At 42.2% G+C, this 22,379-nt stretch overlaps 1 protein-coding gene across 1 annotated transcript in view; it reads right to left on the bottom strand.

The window, feature by feature from the left end:
- Nucleotides 1-22,106, bottom strand: part of LOC109916536 (heparan sulfate glucosamine 3-O-sulfotransferase 4-like) — a 164,752-nt gene extending 142,646 nt beyond the window's left edge. Inside the window, exon 1 of the mRNA XM_048609616.1 lies at nucleotides 21,183-22,106. Coding sequence (XP_048465573.1) covers nucleotides 21,183-21,703 — 521 coding nt within the window. The 5' untranslated portion in view covers nucleotides 21,704-22,106. The remainder of the gene's footprint in view (nucleotides 1-21,182) is intronic.
- Nucleotides 22,107-22,379: the final 273 nt, after the last annotated feature.

The following is a 22,379-nucleotide window of genomic DNA, read 5'->3' as shown; positions in this document are numbered from 1 at the left end:
GTGTCCTCTGTCTCCAAACCGGAAACGGTCACTGTGCACGGGTCCCACACCTTCTCCAACGCTGGACATCGACAGACAGGGTCCGGGCACGTCTTCTGATGCTGCCACCCGAGACGGAGCGGGGATGGAAGTAACATGTGCCCCAGTATCCTACAGGGGGACATCAGGAGGACACCCAGGCAACCCAAACCAAAAAACAATCAAATTACCAAGCAGGAAAGAGAACGATGAAGCCGTGTGGCTGCCCCACTCAGGAGCCAAACACTGCTGATCCCACCAGTCGCCATCTTGTAATCCTGAGAGTGGATTGGAGATGTGCCATGAGCGCTCTTGGAAGCTGGCACATACCAAATGCCAATGTTCTTGGATGAGGGGTTGTGTGGCCAGTGCCCAGTGAGCATGCCCTGAGACGTTGGTGCCCAGCTGCCAACATGGAGCTCTCTCGGAGTGGGTGATGAGCTCAGTCAGCAAGGAGATGGCTCAGGTTTCCTTGTGGAGTTTTCTTGATGTCGAGCTTCCTTGGTGAGTTTGGTGAGATGGGAGGCTAAATATCAATGAGCTGAGTTGAGCTGTGAAAAAAGTGTTTAGCATGCAATAATACAATCAATGGGCATCTTGCCATTGCCTAGCGAGAATCTTGCCACGCCACTTAAGGAAAGTATAAAAGATGGTGTGACTTTTTCCCAATGTCAAGATGGACCGCATTGCTATTGTCGCCTGATTCTACTACACATCTTGCCAGGTCTCAGCAGATTTTAGGCTACAACCGATTACATTTTTTTTTTATGTGGATATAGTGAGGAAGGTGGTGGAGGAGTCATGGTTCCTGCTCCTGTTTCTGACTTCTACATGGATGGAAGGAGATGGCAGGTCAGAGGCTCTATTACCATTCCAAGATCCTGGCATCCACTGAAACCCTTTAAAAAAAAATCTGGGTAGGTGAGGTACTGGCCAGTCAATCCCAGAGTTGTAACTGGTGAGAGTCAGCGCTCTCAGAAGGTGAGGAGAGGAAGAAACACTAACTACATCAGGAGATAATCACTTTGAGAAAGTTTGATGTGAAAATACCCAGTCACAGGAAACTATAGAGAAGTGAGCTGAATTTATGTTCAAGGTGTATCCCACAAAACCCTCTGACAATGATTGAATGCTGCTTCAATGGTGCACAGGCTGTCTCAGCGTGAGTTTACAGACAGAGCTATAAACAGTTTCCATATGTCGAGTGTGAGGAGCTTTTGCTGAACTGAACTGCTTGCTCTTCTTACCCACCCCTGGAGCACACTGTACAACACGTGACTGAAATTTGTAGCACACAGCTTGCTTTTGCAACCATATTCACCATGAATTTAACGTGTGAAATAAATTTTCCTTCCTTTTATTGCCAAGTGCCAATTGAGATAGAAAGATAACTGAGAGCACACATTGAATCTTCAATTTATAAATAAACTATGTTCCAATGTAAAGTGAGGAGGATTTAACTCTCAGCAATCTGAAATTATCCCAAGAAATAGATTTCCATCATCTGCCTGTCTGTCTAAATCAGTATCTACTTGTCTGTCAATCTCGTTGACTAGCTGGATAGCTACTTACTTTGGCACATGAGTGGAACAGTCAGGTCTCAATCAATAGCTCACAGGTTGTTATGACCAGGTGAGAAAGGGTAAACCGGTTCCCTCTTTCCAACCTTCTCAGTCAATCACAATAAAGCTTAAATACTTTTTAGCACCAGGCTATGCCTCCCTTCAATTAAAAAAGTAGTTATCTAATTTTTACTGTAGCAGTTAAGGAGGCCATCACAAAGTTTTCCCGCTTTAAAAAAAGACCAAGTTTATTATTCCTTTGCTAACGTCCAGAAAGATAATAAAAATGTGACATCAAGCATACTGCCTTCAAGCAGTCACTTGGGCCCTCTCACACTCACACACACACACACACAAAGTTATAAGCAATAGTGACCACTGAGAAAAGAAAATAATGTATCACACACATCTTTGAATGTTCTTGAGATATAGGTTTTAACCTGAGACCATGATATATTAGTTGATATTTTCGTCAAATATTGCCATTATCCTCTAAGGTCTTTGATTTCTGATGTTATTTCTTCCAATCAGTGCTTTCATCTACAGCATGTGTGTAGACAAACCAAATCTGCACATCTCAATGGACTAGGTTTGCTGGCAACATTTTCTCTGAGCATAGGAATCTACCACACTTCTTTGACCTACTGTAGGAAAGACAATCTATTTACAGGTCTAACTAGAAGAGGTTCTTACATTGAACAAGAAGTAGTTTATTCCCTATGAGCAACTACTTACAGTTGACATTGATGTGAAAGACATTGTTACAGAGACTACGTCTTACTCTTTCGACATCCTAATTACTTCTTCCACAAGTTGATATGACATCATCATCGTGACTGGTGCCAAAGGTACTCCCTAGTTTTAATCCTTTCATACTCTTGCATCCTAATACAAAATCTCCCTCAAAGCTTTTATGATTAACAGTATATATTTCTGTTCATAATTACATTTACCACCTACCGCATCTCACAATTTCCTCTCCCCCACTCAAACTTCTGACTCTATAAATTCAGGTGGTCTGGAGGTCGATGTGAATTTCTTGTAGATGGTACACACTGCTGTAACTGAGCATTGGTGGTGGATGTTTGTGGATGTGGTACCAATCAAACAGGCTGCTTTGTCCTGGATTGTGTCAAGCTTCTTGAGTTGCTACATTGTTGGAGCTGCACCCATCCAGGCCAGTGGGGAGTATTCCATCACATTCCTGACAGGTGCCTTGGAAATGGGGAACAAACTCTGGGAATCACAAGGTGAGTTACACACTGCAAGATCCTAGTCTCTGACCTGCTGTTTAAGCCATAGTATTTATATGGCTGGTCCAGTTCAGTTTCTAATTAATGGTAACACCAGGATGTCGATAGTGGGGTTTTCAGTAATGGTAATATGTGAATGAGCTACATTTGAACATGGATTGCTTCACTATCTGAGGAATCATGAATAGTGCCAAACATGATGCAGCTGACAGGGGACATCCCCACCTCTGACCTTATAATGGAGCGAAGGTCACTGGTGAAGCAGCTGAGGGTAGTAGAACCAAGGGCACTCCTTTAAGGGACTCCTGCAGAGACATCTGGAGCTGAAATGACTAAACTCCAACAGCCACAACATCTTCCTATCTGTCAGGTGTGACTCCAACCAGTGGAGACTCTCACCTTACCCCACCCCTGTGCCCCACCATCATCAATTCCTATTGACTGCACCGAATCCGATTGGCTGAAGATTGGCATCTGTGATGCTGGGGACCTCAAAAGGGAAGCAGAGGTGAATCATCTACTCAGCACTTCTGACCGAAGATGGAAGTTCAGTCTTGTCTTTTGCACTAACATATTGGGCTCTCTTGTGGTTGAAGATGGGGATATTTATGGAATATCCTCCTCCATTGAGGTGTTTAATTGCCCACCACCATTAACAACTAGATTTGGCAGGACTGTAGAGCTTAGTCCTAATCTGTTTATTGTGATATCATTTCATTTTGTCTATTGCACATTGTTTAAGCTGTTTGGTATGCAAGTAGTCATGTGTCACAGCTTCATCAGATTGACAGCTCATTTTTATGCATGTCTGTTACTGCACCTGGCATGCCCTTCTGCATTCTTTGTTGAACCAGGGGTTAATTCCCTGGCTTGATGGGAAATGGTTGAGTGGGGAATATGCCAAGCCATGAGGTTGCAAATTGTATTGAATTACAATTTTGCTGCTGCTGATGGCCCGTAGCAATTCATGAATTCCCTGTCTTGAGTTCATGGATCTGTGCCAAACCCATCTCAATCAGCACAGTGGCAGTGCCACACAATGTGAGGAATGGCACACACATTGTGAGGTCGGGACTTTGTTTCCCACAAGGATTGTGTGATGGTCTCTCCTATCGATACTGTCGTAGATGGATGCATCTGCAGAAGGTAGATAGATAAGGTTGAGGTCAATTAGACTTTCTCACCAGATGCCACAGAGCTGTGCAGTCATTAATGGTACTACTAAAGACAATAAAGACCCCATCAGAGGACATTTGAGCCCTTGCCACCTGCAATGATTCCTCTGAGTGATTTTCAATGTGGAGGAGAACTGATTCATCAGCTGAAGTGGGTGGGGTGGGGGAGTTTGCAGTTAGGTGGTGATCAGTATGAGGTTTCCTTACTCATGTTTGACCAGAAGCCAAGAGACTGCATGCAGTACAGAGTCAATGTTAAAAACCTGCAGGCAACTCCTTTCCAACTTAATACCACTGTGATACACATCTGGCGGGTCTGTTATGTGGGACAGAACATATCCAGCAGTGATGTTGTTGTCCAGGGCATTATATGTAAAGTACTTTTCCGTAAGTTTGATTATATCAGGCTGTTGCTTGACTAGTCTGTCAGACAGCTCTCCCAATTTTGTCACAAGCCCCCAGATGCTGGTAAGGAGGACTTTATACAGTTGACAGGGCTGTAATGCCATTGACATTTCTGGTGCCCAGGTTAATGCTAAGTGCTCCATCCAATTCAATTCCTTTCTTTAGGCTTTGTAGCAGTTTGACAGAAATAGGTAGCTGACTAGGCTATTTCAGGAGACAATTAAAAGTCAACCACATTACTGTGGATCTAGAATCACATGTAGATCAGGCTAAATAAGAATGTCCATACTTCTGAGGCTTTTATTTGTTCCACAACACTGACAAGGACTCTGGTGCCAGTCCTACCCACTGGATTAGTTCACCCTAAATGGCACTTGTTATATTGAACATTAAGAATTGAATGGACTCTACTAATCACCCATTCCAAGGTTTGTCATCCCCTCTTAGGATTGACCTGTGCTGTTTGCAGACTTGTCAAATCCTGAGTGTAATTAATCTGACAGAGTCATCGTAATTCAATATTATCTCTTATCAATTATGACTTCAAATCACCAGAGTCACATTTCTCCACTAATACTAGCATATGTAATCAATACAGATTATTGATAAAAAAAATCTATGGATTCTCCTGGATGCTGACCTCTTCCATAAATAAATCTTGCTTCTTCAAGAAATTTGTTTGTTTTGGCATTAGAGTAATTGTCAAAGGTTTTCAGTACTTGTTCAAAAAAATACTGTTGCTTCTTTTACAATTGGGTGAACTATAACATCATCAACTATACTCCCAACTGTGTATAAAATTATATTTGCTTGTTAAGCTTCTGATTTAGTATTTAATTTAGAAGCTATTCTGTCTTAAACAATGCTTTCTCCAAGATGTCCAATTCTGTGTTTAATTTGCCCCATTTCTGAAATTCTCCCTGGCAAAATTATTTCTGATGCCATATCTTCACAACATGATTACTTATTTCCCTTGCTTAATGGTTTTTATTTTGTAGTAAGACTCGTGTTGCCACTCTGTGCTGCTACACTGGAGGATTTTCTCATGTTTTGTGGCCGAAAGGAGGGTTGCTGCCTCCTCTCAGCTAAAGTAAAGGATTCACACCTTTAGCAGCTTAAATGGAGGAGACTTAATATTCTCTTGGTTTCGTTCAATGAACCTGACTATTCATGGCCTTAACAAATGATTCATCTTTTCCTTAATGGTTTTACTGAATGAATTCCACTGCTTCCAGCTTTAATAAATGATTGCGACGTTAATTACAGTTTTACTAAATGGCTACCACTTTTTGCAGCTTCATGAGATTAATCCTGCTTCTTAATTTTTTTCTAGATGAGTCCCATTATTTGCAGCTCAAATTACGATTCCCATCTTTTTCGTGGTTTTTTTTTTCCCACCATGATTCCTGCTCCCTGGATTTTAAACGAATGCTTCCTGCCTTTAATGCTGCTTTAATGAAGGATCTCCTATCCTTTTTGCAGTCTTCATAACGTCTCCTTCCATTTGACCAATGATGCTTAGGCTTCTAACCTGCACCTTTTGTCACTGTACTGCTGGCTTTGTAACACCCGTGGCTCTGCTACTTCAATTTAAATTGCTTTAATGGCCATTGACTCTTCTTCCTGGAGCCAGGGCTCGCGAAGCCTGCTTGCTGTGGCAGCGATGAAGTATAGGTAACTTTAAGTTTAATCAGGGATCCTCTAGATTTCCTCTTGGGATTGCTCTCCCAATGAAACCAGATGCAGAACTACCCATGCAGACCACTGACATGGAATGTGCTCTGTCTCTGTGACTGAGGAGTTAACAACTCTCCTGCTGCATTGTATCTACTGCAGCTCTGAAATGCATTCCACCCTCTTCACTTTAAAACGTGTCTTTTCCTCAAGTTGATCTCCTAAAGGTATTGACTCTCATTGGCTCACATTGATACTGTCAATCTCCATTACCTCACTCCCATTACACAAGCAGCCATGTAACACAGCAGGATTTTGGGGTCTGGGTAAGGAAAATGTTGGCAGCATCATTTCAGTTAATAAGGCCATGAGAAAAGCTATGGCAAGTTTAGGTTTTTTTTCCTCACAAGATGCATACAAGTTAAAAGCCAAACACGAATGAGTTCATACTAAATCTTAGTCAAGGGCACAATTGTGGTATTGTGTGTAGTGTTGAACTCCATGCTACATGTAGCATGTTAAGCATTTAAGAAAGGGCAGCATATAGATTTATCAGGTATGAGGAAGCACAAAGAATGACTTTAACAAGTGGATTACTTATTATTAGAATGATGCAGATTAGGTGATGTCAATATCCTGGTGAAAGATCACAAAACTGAAATGTTAACTTCTGTTCTTTTTCTACAAATACTGCCAGGCTGGTAGAGCATTTCCAGCATTTCCTCTTTTTATTTACAATTTCCAGCCTTTGCTGTATTTAGCTAACTTTCTTCTTACATAGAAATAATCCTTCTTTCTGAAAGTTGGGGGTGAAATGATCAAAGTGCCACAGATACAAGATTAAATGACAGTGATTTAGTGCAGAAAGCAGGGCAAACATCCTGTGCCTTCAGGTTATAGATCACAGTCATCAGATATCCCATGATTAGAGAGTGATGTCGACTCAGGATTGTGGGCGTCTGCTGTGGATCTTCATATGACTGAACAAGCCAATTCTCAACCCAGTGATCATTAGGCACATGGGCAGGATGTACCAAGCGATAGGGGAACAGGAGTGCAGGATTCCCTTCATTTTCTTTCCTTCCCTTGTTGCTGCTCTATTTGATCATTAAAGGCATTTGGACTCGAAGCAGGATGCAGTTTAATGATTTTCAATGATTGGTGGCAAGCTTCTCCCAGTCACTAATGTCAATACTGCTGTGCTTCAAGGAAAGCTTCAGTGTGTCTTTATAGCACTTTTTTAGACCTCCCGAAAATGCTAGCCTTTTGAGAGATAAGCAAACCTAGGGCGGGAAATGCTTTTTAGCCATGTCCCGTCCATTGTGATTGATTTTGCAGGATTTTTGTCTGGCTGCCTGTGGAACTGGCTTTGAAAAGGAGACCAGTATTTGTCTGACAGCCTTCCCACTGAATCCAGAGAATGTGGCAAAGGATTTGCTGGTGAAATTTCTCCAACACTTTTACAAGTGGCTGATACAGAGTCTAGGCCTTACTGCATTGCATTGGGGTGTTTGCATACATGAGGGCTATTGTTAACTTAAGGAGATCTTTTTGTCATTCACAGCATTAGTAATTGAGGTAAAATAGTCAGTATTCTAGATTACATTAGGTAGGTTAAGGAAGGAAAATGCTGTGAGAAAACATGAGAACAGTCAATAATTGAGCATATTTGTTCATATGAAGGGTAAAAACTAACAGATTTTCTAGGATAACACAGTGTGGAGCTGGAGGAACACAGCGGGCCAGGCAGCCTCAGAGGAGCGAGAAAGCTGACGTTTCAGGTCGGGATCCTTCTTCAGAAAATGAAAAAATTTCTTGGGCATGTTTCAATTTGACAACGTTTCATTTATTTACATAACTGAGATAAACCAGTAAATAGCTTTATTTTTTTCAAGCCTCATTGTGTCCCCAGCTAATGAACCAATCTGTGCATTTTCTAAGAGTCAGCAGCCACATTCTGAATTAATTTGCATGACTGTGACTGAGCATGGCTTGGCTTTACACTGACCAAGAGAATCACTACCACTCACAGAAGCTACTCATAGGTACAAGTTCATCTTTTCACAGATGGCTAGTTTCACCCAGCTGGTACTGTCCCTTCATTTCTCTGAGCTCTATTCTTACTCAGCCGCACAAAGCAAATATTGCTTGTGGGCCTCCTTTACCTTTACTCTCAGCTACACAGAATTAATGGCACAAAGCTTCTTCCAAGTCCTTACAGCTCCCAGACCTTTTCCTGAGCCTAACTCCAACACTTAACTACACCTCCTAGCTCCCTGGACTTTTCTGGCATCATAATAGTCAGCCAAAGCAGGGATGGAGACTCTTCTCCCTAAGTACCTAATTGACATGCAGCCCTAAGGTAGGAAATATCATCCCTGACTACCTCTGTCCAACTGACTAAAGTGACTGTACAGTAATCCTTGAACCAAGCCACGTGACCTATTTGAAAACCTTGCAACAAGCCATTGCCCTTATCGCTAAGCAGTGTTGAATGTACTAAAACGTTGAAACAGTCAAATGTTACAACTCCTTGGAGCTCTCTATTCCCTAAATGTTACTGTTTTCACAGATTTACTGGCTTCCATTTTATAAGTCAAATATCACAAGCATCACCAATGCCATATACTATAGTAAAACTAGCCTAATTTTATATTACCTTTCCTTTGCAATAAACTCCGATGTTCCATTTGCCTTCCAAATCACTTGTGCATTTATGCTTCTGGTGATTCACCATCAGGACACCAAAACCCTTCTCTATCATAGAGTTCTGCAATCTCTCTCCATTGAAATAATATGCCACTTAAAGCTAACATGATTTAAATAACACATACAAAGTAGTGGGTTCAAGTTCAACTCCATAGACTTAAGCACATAAACCAGAATAACAATTTAGTACATTACTGAGGGAATATAGCATTGTTTGAATTACCTGGGAGTGAATTACGGACTGGTATCTGAGGACACAGAGTTTCTCTATATACATTAACAAATAGCTGGGAATGACTTACAGACTAGAATTTAATTAAGGAGTTTGGGTGGTTTTTATAAAAGCTTTTCTTAATATGACTTAACTAATTTTAGACAGTCATGCAAGAACAATTTTCACAAACACCCACACAGATTTATGAAAAACAATTAGTTGCTAATTTGTGATGATGGTGAAATGTCTTTGTGATTCCAAAGTAAAGTCTACACGAAATCTATTGTGCCAATTTATTGCAATTTGTGTCCTGCTGTGACTGTAAATGAGTGTTTAGGTGTGTGGGTGGTGCCGTTGTTTAAACCGTGTCCTGTCCCCCCCAGCTCCTGCTACAATTCAGTCCAGACACAGTGGGTATAAGCAGGTCTCTCCTGTTTACTGGCTGTTGGAGTGACATCAGAAATGGATTTGGGGCAACCTGTTTAAAATTCCAACATGGCATTGACCCATGGATAAAATTTTCCTGACTTTAGCACTAATTGGTACTAATGGATGAATTTAATGAATGTATGTTGTTAGACTGCATTAGCAAAATCTGCCATTGAGTCATGCTCACGAGGGTTCTGGGTTTCTTGAGGTATGTTATGAAAAATGTCATACTGATACAATAAAGGGGACCTTTCTAAGATCAGCACAGTATAGAGAGCTTCATTCTGTCTCTATCCAATGGCATACCTACTCTGGGATTAAACATAAGAACATATAAGATGTGAAATCATAGCTGCAATATAGACAATCAGGCCCTTCAATCCTGCTCTGCCATTCAACAAGATCATTGCTCACCTTCTCAAATTACCCCCTTATCCCTTAATTGATTCCTGCACACCCATATACTGGTTGGTCTCCGTCTTGAATGGTCTCAATGACAGAAGATCCATAGCTTGGTGACGTGGAGAATCCCATAGATTCACAATCCTTTGAACTAAGGTGTTTCTCCTCATCACGGTCCTAATTGCCTATCCCCTGACTCTCAGGCTGCATCCCAGTGTTCATTATTTTCTAATGGAAAAAAAATCATATCATCTACCCTAAGCCCTTTAAGAATGGTGTATGTTTCAATTATATCATCTTTGAATTTTCTAAATGTCATGAAATGCAGGCCTAGTCTATTCAAACTCTCCTCCTAGGATATTCCTCTATTCAAACGGATCTTTGATACACTCCTTCTAGACCAAATGTGTCGTTTATTGTATATGATGTGGAGGTGCTGGTGTTGGACGGGGGTGGACAAAGTCAGGAGTCACATCACACCAGGTTATAGTCCAACAGATTTTTTTGAAATCACAAGCTTTCGGAGCACTGCTGCTTCGTCAGGTGAAGTTAGGTGTGTGGGTGGTGCAGTGGTTTAAACCGTATCCTGTCCCCCATCAGATCCTGCTACAATTTAGTCCAGATACTAGCAGGTACAAGCAGGTCTCTCCTGTTTACTGGCTGTTGAAGTGTCACTTCACCTGATGATGCAACAGTGCTCCGAAAGCTTGTGATTTCAAACAAACCTGTTGGACCAAAACCTGGTGTCCTGTGACTTCTGTGTTTATTGTATAAGATAACAAAACTGCAGACAGATGTGGGATTATCATGTATAACTGTAGTAAGATTTCTTCACCTTTATATTCCAAACCCTTTGTAACAGAAGCTAATATTCTATTTGCCTACCAAATTGTTTCCTGTATCTGCATATTAACTTCCTATGATTCATGCACAAGGACATTTAGGTTATTCCTCCGAATACAAATATTTCCAAATCTCTCACCATCCAAAAAATATTATTCTGTAAAGTTCTAGCAAAGATCTCCAGCTCGGGTTGTGGGTAAGGTTGTTGACTTGCTCACCGAGCTGGCTTGTTCTCGTTCAGACGTTTTGTCACCATGCTAGGTGACATCATCAGTGAAGCCTCTGATGAAGCGATGTTGTTCTACTCCGCTGGGATTTATACTGTCCGGTCCATTATGGTGAGTAAGTGTCATTTCCGATTTTGTTCTGTATGGGTTTGTATATGGGGTCCAATTCTGTATGTTTGTTCATTGCATTACGGGTGGAGAACCATGCCTCTAGGAATTCCCGTGCGTGTCTATGTTTGGCTTGGGCTACTATGGTTACCTTGCCCCAGTTAAACTGATGGCCTTCATTGTCCGAGTGTACTGATATTAAGGAAAGTTTGTCGTGTTGTTTTGCTGCTAGCTCAAGTACAGAACAAAACTGGAAATGATACAACTCACTATAAAGGGCCAGACAGTATAAATTCCAAGTGGAGTAGAATGACATCGCTTCATCGGAGGCCTCACTGATGATGTTATCTAGCATAGTGATGAAATGTCTGAACGAAAACAAGCCAGCTCAGTGGGCAAATATTATTCTATTTTAATGCTAACTTCACTCATTACAACATTGTAGTCCATATGCTATATACTTGCTCGTCTAACCTACCTACCTGTCTAAATCCCTCCAAGAAACGTTTTACATTCTCCTCACCACTTACTTTCTCACACACCTTTGTACCATCTGCACATTTGGAATTGCTACCTTCAACTAAGTCATTAGTATAAATTGTAAGTAGCTGAGGTCCAAGTACTGGGAGAATAAACAGTCGGTTGCAAGGACAATGGAGTCAAGTGTTGAATTAAACACATTAATTTCTATCTATGCTTTAATTAATCTAATTTATTTTGAATGCTTTGTGCAAATCCAGAACATTTGGCTTTGATGTATTTTTATAAAAATTTCCATGACTTTAGTCATGAAAACCCAATGTACTTCTGTTGCTTGCACTGTCCATTTTGACCCATAGTGATTATTCTCATATTGCTTTCCTTTATAGCCTTGACATTTCCTGTAGTGCTTTTAAATATACCCTTTCCTGAATCCTTCCAAATCCCTCAGTTCCTCCAAAATAGTTTAAAACGTTATATACTGCACTGGTTATTCAATTGACCACAACACCAGTACCAGCCCGTGTTAATCCATACAAACAGGCTAATCCCTCTTTCCTCAGTATAAGGTGTCACAGATCATGACGGGAAACCCTGTCTCCCATATCACTTCCATCCCATCAGCTCTGCATCTAACATTCTAACCTGTTTATCCCTTTACCAACTGACATGTGGCTCAGGGGCAGTAGTCCAGAGATTATTATTTTTCAGGTCCTGCTTTTAATTTGGATTGTGAATCCGGAAGCTCTCAGCAAAACATCATTCTTCATTCTGACTATTTTGTCCGTTCTTTTGTGGACTGGTCCACCAATCCAATCCAAGTTTCTCTCTGCACTCAAGGACATGCCATTAACCCCAGCAGCAGGCAGACAACACAACTTTCAGAACTCCTGGCTGTGGATACAGAGGTAATATCTATTCTCCTGACTTTACTGTGCCCTTTCAGTACCACACAACATTTCATTCCTCCCACTTGATAGGCTCCAGTACTATATACTATGGTCAATTTCCCCATTCATCTTGCAGTCCTTGTTATTATCTACACATGTAGCAAGTACCTCATTCTGTGAATCAAACTGAGAGAAAGACTTCTCCATCTGTACATCCTGAATCTCATTCCTAGAATTTCAGACCATCTTTTCTGTGCTGGCACTCGCCCAAAGCAACTCATCTAGTCCCACAGACCTGCCTTTTCCCCTACAATATAGTTCTCCAGATAATTATCCAATTTTCTCTTAAAAATTGTTTTAATCTGCATTCTCAACCAGTTCTAATCCTAATCACTCACAGTATATGAGGCGTATTTTATAATGTTATCTTTGTTTCTTTAGCTAATCATTTTAAGTCAGTGCCCTCTCATTCTCAATTCATGTACCAGCCGGAACATTTAGCCCTATCTACTCTGCTGAAGACTTTATCCTAATCTTCTCCAAAGTGGATAGCCCCAGCTTCTCCACTCTGTGTACATAATTGAAGTTCCTCATCCTTTAAACTATTCTTGTGAATCTTTTTTGAACCTCTCTATTGCCTTCCCAAAGTATGGTGTCCAGAACTTGAGTTGAGTCCAAACAAATGTTTTAAATAGGCTTAACATAAGTTCCTTTCCTTCTACTCTATTCTCCTATTTATAGTCCAAGATACCACTTTACAAACCACTCTCGTAACCTGTTTGATCACCTCCCTTGCTTTGTACACATATATACCTGGGTCAATTTGCAGCCGAAGATGGCTGTGCAAGATAAGGGCAAAGAGTATAGAGATAATGTTTCAGCGTGGATAAAGAATCGGTTAGCTAACAGGAGGCAGAGAGTAGGGATTAATGTTTTCGTTTTGGTGGATAAGCTGTAACCAGTAGAGTGAGACAGGAATCCATACTGGGGCTTCAACTATTGACAAATTACATCAGTGACTTAGATGAAGTGACTGAATATATAATCACTAAATTTACTGACAACACCTAAATGGATAGGTAAGTAAGTTCTCAAGAGGACATAGAGGGTCTTCAAAGGGATATAGATCTGTTAAGTAAATGGACAAAAAACTGGCAGATGGCATTTAATGTCATGAAATTAAAATTCGGTCACTTTGATAATAAAAATAAGTAGACTCCACTTTAACATGGGGATGAAGAGAAGATTTTTCTCTCAGAGGGTCATCAGTATGTGGAATTCTCTTTCCCAGCAAACAATGGAAGCTGGATTGTTGAACTTATTCAAAGTAAAGTAACAGAGGTTTTTGATTGACAAGGGAGTCAGGAGTTATTGTATGTGTGAGTTTGCAAGATTGGGACAAGAAAGTGGAGTTGAGCCCACAACTAAAAACCAACCAAATGGTCCACTCTTGTCTCATACCCTTCGTTTCTATGCTTTTAAATCTTCCTATGAAATGAATCACTTCACACATCTCAGCACTAAACTTCATCTGCCACTTTTCCAGCAATCTTTCTCTGTCCTCTTGAAGTTTATGAATCACCTCCTCACAATTCCCAATACTCTGATGAAGAGTCCTCTATACTCAACACTAGCTTGCTCTCTCTCCATAGATGCTGGCTGACCTCCTGCGATTTCCAGCATTTTTTTGTTTTCAGTCCCAATACTTCCATGGTTTGTGTCATCTACACATTTTGAAATCGTGACTTGTGCATTCACATCTAGGTCATGAATATATATTGAGTGGACAACCCCACTACATACCTTATTCCAGTCCAATAAAACAACCATACACCATTACTCTGTACACCAATACACAGCCGATTCATAGCTTCCTAACTTTGCTTACAAGCTGAATAGATGGCACTTTAATGGATGCCTTATGGAAGTCCACATATGTCCAATCAATCACATTACTTTCACCAACAATCTGTTTCTCACAAAACACAAGCTCAATTGCAAGTTAGTTAAATATGACTTATCCTTAACTAATCCAAGCTAGCTTTGATTAATTAACCCACATTTTTCTCAATAATTGTTACTTTTTTTCCTGAATTTTTTCCCCAAGAACTTTCCCACCGCTGAGATTAAACTAAGTGGCCTGGTTCTATAATTATACTGTTTCTGGAGGAGGATGCAGTGTTATAACCACCCTGACTAACACCCACATTCCCTTGTCCTTTATCAATGACCAATGCTAATGTTTGACTTAACTGAAGGAGTGTGCCTGTTTCACAGAATAACTTCTCTGTATAAGTCTCTCCTTCCTTGAATTTCTAAATACCTGCAGTTCAGACTCTAACTCAACAGCATTGAGATGAAGTTCCTCAGTGTCTAGAACTTCATTGCGAATGTAACTGTCTCAAATTGCTGTGGTCTCCAGAAACACCCATTCGCTACAGTTTGGACACACCACCTGACCTGTCTAGTTAACCATATATATAGATTGATTGATTAATGTGTTAATGTTTAATGGTATATTGAAGAAGGATCTTTATTCTGTATCTAACCTGTGCTGTATCTCCCCTGGGAGGATTTGACTGGACAGTATTGAAGGAGGATTACTATTTATCTAACAAATTCTGTACCTGCACTGAGAATTATTGATGAGACAGTGTTGAGAAAGTTTTATTCTGCCTTTAGCCAGTTCTGCATGTATCCTTTGATGCTAATTCTGAGAACTTGAAATAAGAGGAGTACCAGTCCTAAGCCTGCGATTCTCCCCCTGTTGAGTTCTAAAAAAGTATTTATTATGTGACTGTAGGAAACTGCTTCCATTTTGGCCTGTCACGAGTTAAACACATTGCCAAGCCTGCTGCTTAATTGACTTAAATTAGAACAGGTTGAAGGCTTCAAGGTGCCAAAAGCTTTGGCTGTACCAGTTGGTGCTATCTGGCATGAAGCAAATGTTTAATCAGGCTTTGAGTGTTATGCTATGTGAGGTTTCAGTGATTTTTCACACCATTATCTATCTCCGCTATATGTGTTATATTTTTCTTTGAATCTGGCATTGAACAAGGGGGAAGGGAGCAGGAGAATGATACACATTTGATCTGAGAGCGCTGCAGATATATTTTAATGTTCAGATTGATTGGTCATGTCGCACTTGCTTCTCACCAGCAGGAGGTGCTGACAATAACCCACGAAGAGTCACATTCTCCATTTCCCACACCAGTCATCTTGCAGTTTCTCTTGATTGAAAGTGACAATTTAGTGCCAGTTGGCAGTATATTTAGAACTGGGGTGAACATAACACAAATTCATTAGACTGTAAGTCCTCAGTGCAAGCAGATGGAGGAGACTTTCATTTGTTTGCACTAACTTGGGCTTGAGCCGAAAGGCCAGCATTCAACAATCTCACTATCAACAGCTGGAGATGGTCAATTAGCAAGAATGTTAAAGTGTGTTCATACAATAGGGGAAATGACTACAGTACACTAGGGAGACAGCAACTTAGAATGGACAACAGCATAATTTGACAGCAGTCAGGCTCTACAGTGGGATCCTCATGCTCTCACATGAGCTCATATTAAAAATTATATTTCTATGCAAGTACAAAAACAAACTTTACAGTTCTCAGGCTTATGTGTGCCTTATTTACCAAGTAACAGCAAACAGGAATCTCTTCCCACGACATAATGAGTACCGAGCAAGGAACGCTTATTAAATATCAGGAATGATAGTCATTAGCATAAGGTGCTTAGGATAGGGTGAAGTTACTGAGCAACTGTGTGATGACAGCTGGATTATCATTGTAGAGATGAAGACGGTAAATAACATGGCACTGGGCAGAGTATTTGCTAAGTGATGGTGTATTGGAGCCGGATTAACTTCAGTCAAGATAAAACCCGTAAAATTTTAAAATGATATACAAGAAAGTGAAAGGTACATAAAATCCTCACTCCAAGGAGCCAGTTTATAAGTCTTGATTATTATTCAACAAATATTTGACATTTAAATCTGTAACCGCAGAATCACCAATCACATGTACCCAAGCATGGAGCCAGGTTCAAAATGGGCCTGGGTCAAAAATTAATGTGATTCGATCTCCAGTCCCTTTACTTGTGACCCAGGATATTGGAGTGAGTTTACCCCATGAGTATATGTACATTAGCAGTGATTCACTGTAGTCTGATCTCTTGAATTCAAATGACTAACAGCTGCTGGATTACTGTGTGACTATTGAGTATGGGGAGTGAAGCACGTAATAGGAAGTGCATAGAGGCAGCAAGCTCTGCAATGCATGAATGCCACCTTTAGTTAAGTGAATGTAAGGTGATTCCTCAAAGCTCTGTGCATTTTGAGTTGAATTCAATAAAACACGCAGGAACAGGAATATAATATTAGAACAGAAACAGAAGAGCAGCTTGTTACCCAATAGGCCATCGGCTCTCATGCCCAAGTTGCAACATGACATTCTCAGCAACCTTCCTCGTCTTTCTTTGTTCATCAATACTCTTGTGGTCAGTTTTCTTCTGGAACTTACACATAAGCACAGGACTCAGACTCTGAAAATTCAGAACAGAAACCGAAAATGCTGGAAATGTCCTGGCAGCTTCTGTGGACAGAGAAATAGAGTTAAAATCACAACCTTGAAATGTGATTTTGTTTCTCCCTCCACAGAGGCGTAGTTCCAGCATGTCCTGTTCTTATTCCTCTAGACCTCTCTCTCTTGTTCTACCTCAGCTTCAGGTATCCTGTAAACTCTCACTCTAATGCATTATGTTGTCAGATCTACAAGCTGTGGCATTCTTTCCCTCCCTAGTCATCCCTGGTTTCTAACAGCTTTCAAATCTAAAGCTTGGGATGACAGAATCAAACATTTCTCCTGCCTCCGCACCTTTGCCCTCTGCTACATGGACCAGGCTGACAATTCTTCACATTCTCTCCCAAGAATAGTGCCAGACTACAGCAGTGTAGCTATCCCAGCAATCATAATAATAATGGCATTCCTCTTTTTAAACCATTGTGCATGCAGCAGTAATGAAGTGCTTTTACATCTTTGTACATTTAGGGAAAGCCCCATAGCTGCAGGATAAAATAACACACACAAATCCCATCTCTAATGCTGGCTGTAAAGAGAATGAGGAAAATGAAAATGAGAAAGACAGGGAAGCAGGATAGCAGAAAGAAGAAGATATAGTGTCAGCCTGAACAATCTGTGGCTCCTGTGATATGTTGTAACCTATCACATTAAATCAGTTTTGTATTTTTGTTTGTACATACAATTTTCAGCAGAGTGGTACCTGACATTTGGTGCTGTATGACTACAGGAAATGTGAAGCCTTAGAAAGTGTGCAACATACAGTGCATATGATGATACCAGGAATGGGCAATTATAGCCTTGCAGAGAAACTTGAGATTCTGAAACTATTCACGCTAAGGAGATTTAGTCTAGGTGTTTAAACAAAGGACTTTGATCTTCACCTTGGCAGTATCCTGCTCTATTAGAGTTTGATTCTTGACGTAATGTTTTTAAGCTACAATAAAATTAGTCCTCTATTTCTTTTGAGACTTGCAGGATTTGGTTAAGCAATTTCTCTTCACGTTGTTTAATTAACTCTACTGGGAGAAACAAATATTGGAATATAAATATCTGAACAAGGAGACATTTTATCCAGGTAGACAAACAGGAGGCTGGAAGAACACAGCAAACCAGACAGCATCTGGAGGAAAGGAGTCAACGTTTCAGCTATTACCCTTCTTCAGGACTGGATGTGGGGGTAGGGGGAGCTGCAGATAAAGAGGTGTGGGGAAAGGGTTAGCAGAATGGTGGTGCTAGGTGGAGATTTTACCCAATCTTTGGGTCTTACACATCAGGACAAATGTAAGAATGTCTAATTTCAAAATAATTTATACTACAGAAGAAATGGGTGCTGATTGGTTGGCGAGTTCACCTTGATTGGCCAAGGTAGTGCCTTGGTGAAGGAAATGGGGTACTGTGGTCTGAACAAACTCCTGGGTCTAGATAGGAAATGGGAAGAGAAAGACACAGCAGCTTACCTTCTCCTCACATGCCTTTTCAGCATCACCTCACTGTGTTAGTCAAGAACAAATATTTTCCATTTTTCTCAGCCGTCCAAAATCTACACTTACCGATATCAACCACAACAAACATGTGAAAGAAGCGTGACAGGCAGAATAAGCGGTGAGTTATTTCTAGAAAGTTTCATTTTTGTGATAGTGCTTCACTTGAACCATAGCTTGCAATGACCGGGCAAACAGGCCCAAGTTGTCATGACAACAAGCTGCATTTTTTTTAACATGTCTAAATCCTGTGATACTTTTGTGTTACTGTTTCCTCTGGAGTTCCCAATAACAAAACGAATGAGAGAAAAACATAGCACTTTCATATCCTTAGGATACCCAAAACACTTCCTAGCCAATAATCTTGGCTCTGTTCACGATGATCTACCTCAAACCAGAAGGTGGGGCTTGTGTTCCTGATGGTGTCTTGTTTTTCTGGACATGTTGATTAGGACACTGTTGAAATGTCAGGAAGACATAAACTGTCTACTCAAAGAGTCAGCAAGAGTAACTCAGCATTTGGAACCATCACAATTGCATTTACGTAGCGCCGATAATGTGGTAAATTATCCTGAGATGTTTATGAGACAAAACCTGATGCTAAACAACGCAAAAAACAATCAGGACAAGCGATTAAAACCTTGGTCAACAGGTTTCAAACATCACCTTAAAGTAGCAGAAGGAATCAGGAAGATTTATTTATTGTGGGTGAGGGTTGTGTGTGTGTGTGTGGGGGGGGGGGGGAGGTGGAGGGGGGGGGGGATGTGGCTGGATGTCCAGAACTTCAACCTCAGCAGCTGAAGGCACAACATCCAATGGCTGGGTGAACGACATGCAGGGTGGGCAGGAGCCAGGTTTGGGGCAATGCTAAGAGCTAGGACAGTTGTAGGGCTGAATGAGGTTACAGTGCTGGGGGAAGTATGGCAACTAAACTAATTGAAAATAGGATGATAATTTGACAGTCTGTCTGTCTTTCTCTTTCTCCAACCTCAGGTAGAGCATCATCCCTTTTCCCTTTCTCTCCCTTTAGCGCTTTGCTCTATTTATCTCGTTCTTTCTGACTGCAGTAAGTCATGTGTTGGAGCACAGACAGCTGGAGCTAATCCAAGATGAGTCTCTTGCTTTGAGGCTGGTCACAGGAATAGGGTTTGGAGAGACTCAGGATGGAAGCTGGGAGCGCAATGTGAGGTCTTCAAGTGGATGCTTGTTATAACGTTATTCCAGTATTTACAGGGCTTGATAGGGTAAATCCTGCACTAGGGCAGAAGCCTGGAAACACAGCATTTCCTCATTTGTCAGGGTATAGCCAGTATTTTGTAGCTAAAACAGGCACAGTGGGAGTGCAGACAGGATCTTAAAGGTGGTCAGCAAACCATTTAGTGCAGAATGACGTTTATTGCCCCAATGCAAATATTGTCCCACTACCCTGTCCTTTTTATAGAGCCCAGCAAATCTTACCTTCAAATATTTATTTGATTTCGTTTTGAGAGTTACCACTGCATTTGCTTCTACCCTTTCGAATGAGCTCAAAACTATATGCTGCCTTACAAAAATCCAGGTTCAAATTTTCCCACTGGTTCCTTTACCAATTATTTGAAAGCTGTGTCCCCTAGTTACTGCTCCTTCCGTCACTGTAAACCCTTCCTAATTGTAGACACTTCTGTCAAATCTTCCATTATGGAACCTGAGCTGTCCGAAGGAGAACAAACGCGACTTCATTAGTCTTGCTATACATGATATCTGCAGTGAATATATTATTAACAAGCACACAAACATCAAACGTGTTGTTTCCCGCGTCAGCCCCCACTTCTCCAGCAGGGAAAACAAACCGACTCCTATCTCTCCACCGTATCTTTACATAATGTACTTGGAAGGGAAACGGGGGGAAATGTGGATTTGAAAATTCACGGCCATTTCGTTCGGATACAAAGACTGATGCTACCTTCTCGCAAATAAGACGCATCTCCTCTGGCCACCTTTCCGTTTGCCTTTTGATCTCAGTGCTTCTAACTTTCGCCCTTACTTCCCACTTAGGAACCAGGCACAGATGAATGGGGAAAACGCAAAAATGTGACTACCTAGCTTCCATTGCCCCTCGCAATTAGCACCTTATAGCATTAGCATTATACACGGCTTTTTTTTTAAAGAGTCCGTCTCTTTTGTCAGTGCCACCTATTTGCATCGACCTTATGGGACTGTGGAGAGCAGTGAACGAACACGGTCAGTGCTAGAAAGGGTATCAGTAAGTTAAGAACGGAAGCATGTTCCTAACACGTTCTCCTGTCAGTTAGAGGGACACGCCGCTATCTAGGAACAGGGAAATTACAGCAGAGCCCTGTGCCTCTCAGATTACTCCCACTCTGAACACATCTCAGTCGAACAGTGAGCGCTGACTGCCACATTCACTCGGGTCTTCAAAGTAAAGGGTGACAATTTCCATTAACTGGATGGGACTGTCTCTCACCGCTGTTGCAAGAAGCGAAGGGAGAACTCCACGTTTCAGGGGACTATTGCTCTGAGCCGGGGGAGAGGGGGTGGTCAGGAAAAAAGCCTGGTACTCACAGGATGCAAAGCGCAACCGAGGTTGGTGAATCTGCCACCAGAATGTGTGTGAGATGCAGTCTGGGTGCGTTTAAATGAAGCTTCAGCCTTGATTTGAAGTCAACAGGGCAGAGCCAGGAGGTGTTGAAGGGCTGGGCGGAAGGACTCCGGGATTTTGGGGCTTACCTGTACCATTCCAGACCCCTGTCGTAATGCCTGTCGAAAAAGTGCGGCTCCACTCCGACTGCCCTGACGTCCGGGTGGACCCGGATCGCCTCCAGCAGCGCCCGGGTACCTCCCTTCTTCACCCCGATGATGATGGCCTGAGGTAGCCGCTGGAGCCCGAAGTCCGGCGTGCTGTTCCTCGGGCTCAGCTCCTCGGCCGTGGTACTGGATTCCTGGCCTTCCCTGTGCAGCAGGCTGTGGGCAGTGGTCACTTCGGCCGGGCTCTCGCTGCTGACCGCTTGGCCCCGGGGGTTAGTCACACCGAGCCAGAGCCTGGTCCCGGGGGGCTCGCTCACGCTGCCCGGCTTGTGCTCAGTGCCCTGGGACAGCGGGCTGCTGTCGTGCACCGGGAACTGCAGAGAGGTGTAACAACTCAGCAATGAGTAGCAGACATAGGTGAGGGAGAGAGACAGGGTGAAGCCAAAGAGCAGCCGCTGGGAGACTTTATAGGAATGGACTGTGGGGCTGGAGCAGAAAGCCATTTCTCACAGCAATGCTGTTCAAAGGACAGTTGAGAGACATCTTCTCACTCCAAATGTTGCATGAACCTTTGCAATGAACTGTCCCCATCTAATCCCGAGCAGCGAAATGATTCTCTGATTTATTTTTACTGCAAACCACACTCTACTCCGAGCGCAGCAGCTCTCCAAAGCCAATGCCCATTCGGAAACCGGATCCCCCCCTTTCCAGCCTCGGGCTCTTTATTCCGGGTTACAATGTTATTTTCTCTCTCTCTCTCACACAAATCGCAGCCTTGGCTCTGGCTCTTCCCCTCCCGGTCTCATCGCCGCGCACACGGTCCACCGGCATCCATCGGTTTAAAGCAGGACAGAGCACAGCATCAGAGAGGCTCCGGCCCCCTGTTCCCTGGCCCTGCAGGAACTACATCCAGCTGCAACACATTCAGCAAATCCTGCCTCTAAAGCTCCTGGCCACTCACTCACTCACTCAGCGCTCAGCATCAGCAGCTCACACTCAGCACCGACTCCAGCAAAGTGCTGCCGACCAGCAGCGAGCATACCTCCCCCAGTCCCCACCTCCTCACTATCCCCCTGCCCCTCCTCACTATCCCCCTACCCCTCCTCACTATCCCCCTACCCCTCCTCACTATCCCCCTGCCCCTCCTCACTATCCCCCTACCCCTCCTCAATATCCCTC

The sequence above is a fragment of the Rhincodon typus genome, chromosome 21, assembly GCF_021869965.1.
Source record: "Rhincodon typus isolate 14 chromosome 21, sRhiTyp1.1, whole genome shotgun sequence".
Classification (NCBI taxonomy): Eukaryota; Metazoa; Chordata; class Chondrichthyes; order Orectolobiformes; family Rhincodontidae; genus Rhincodon; species Rhincodon typus.
This window is presented reverse-complemented; position numbering and strand designations above follow the sequence as displayed.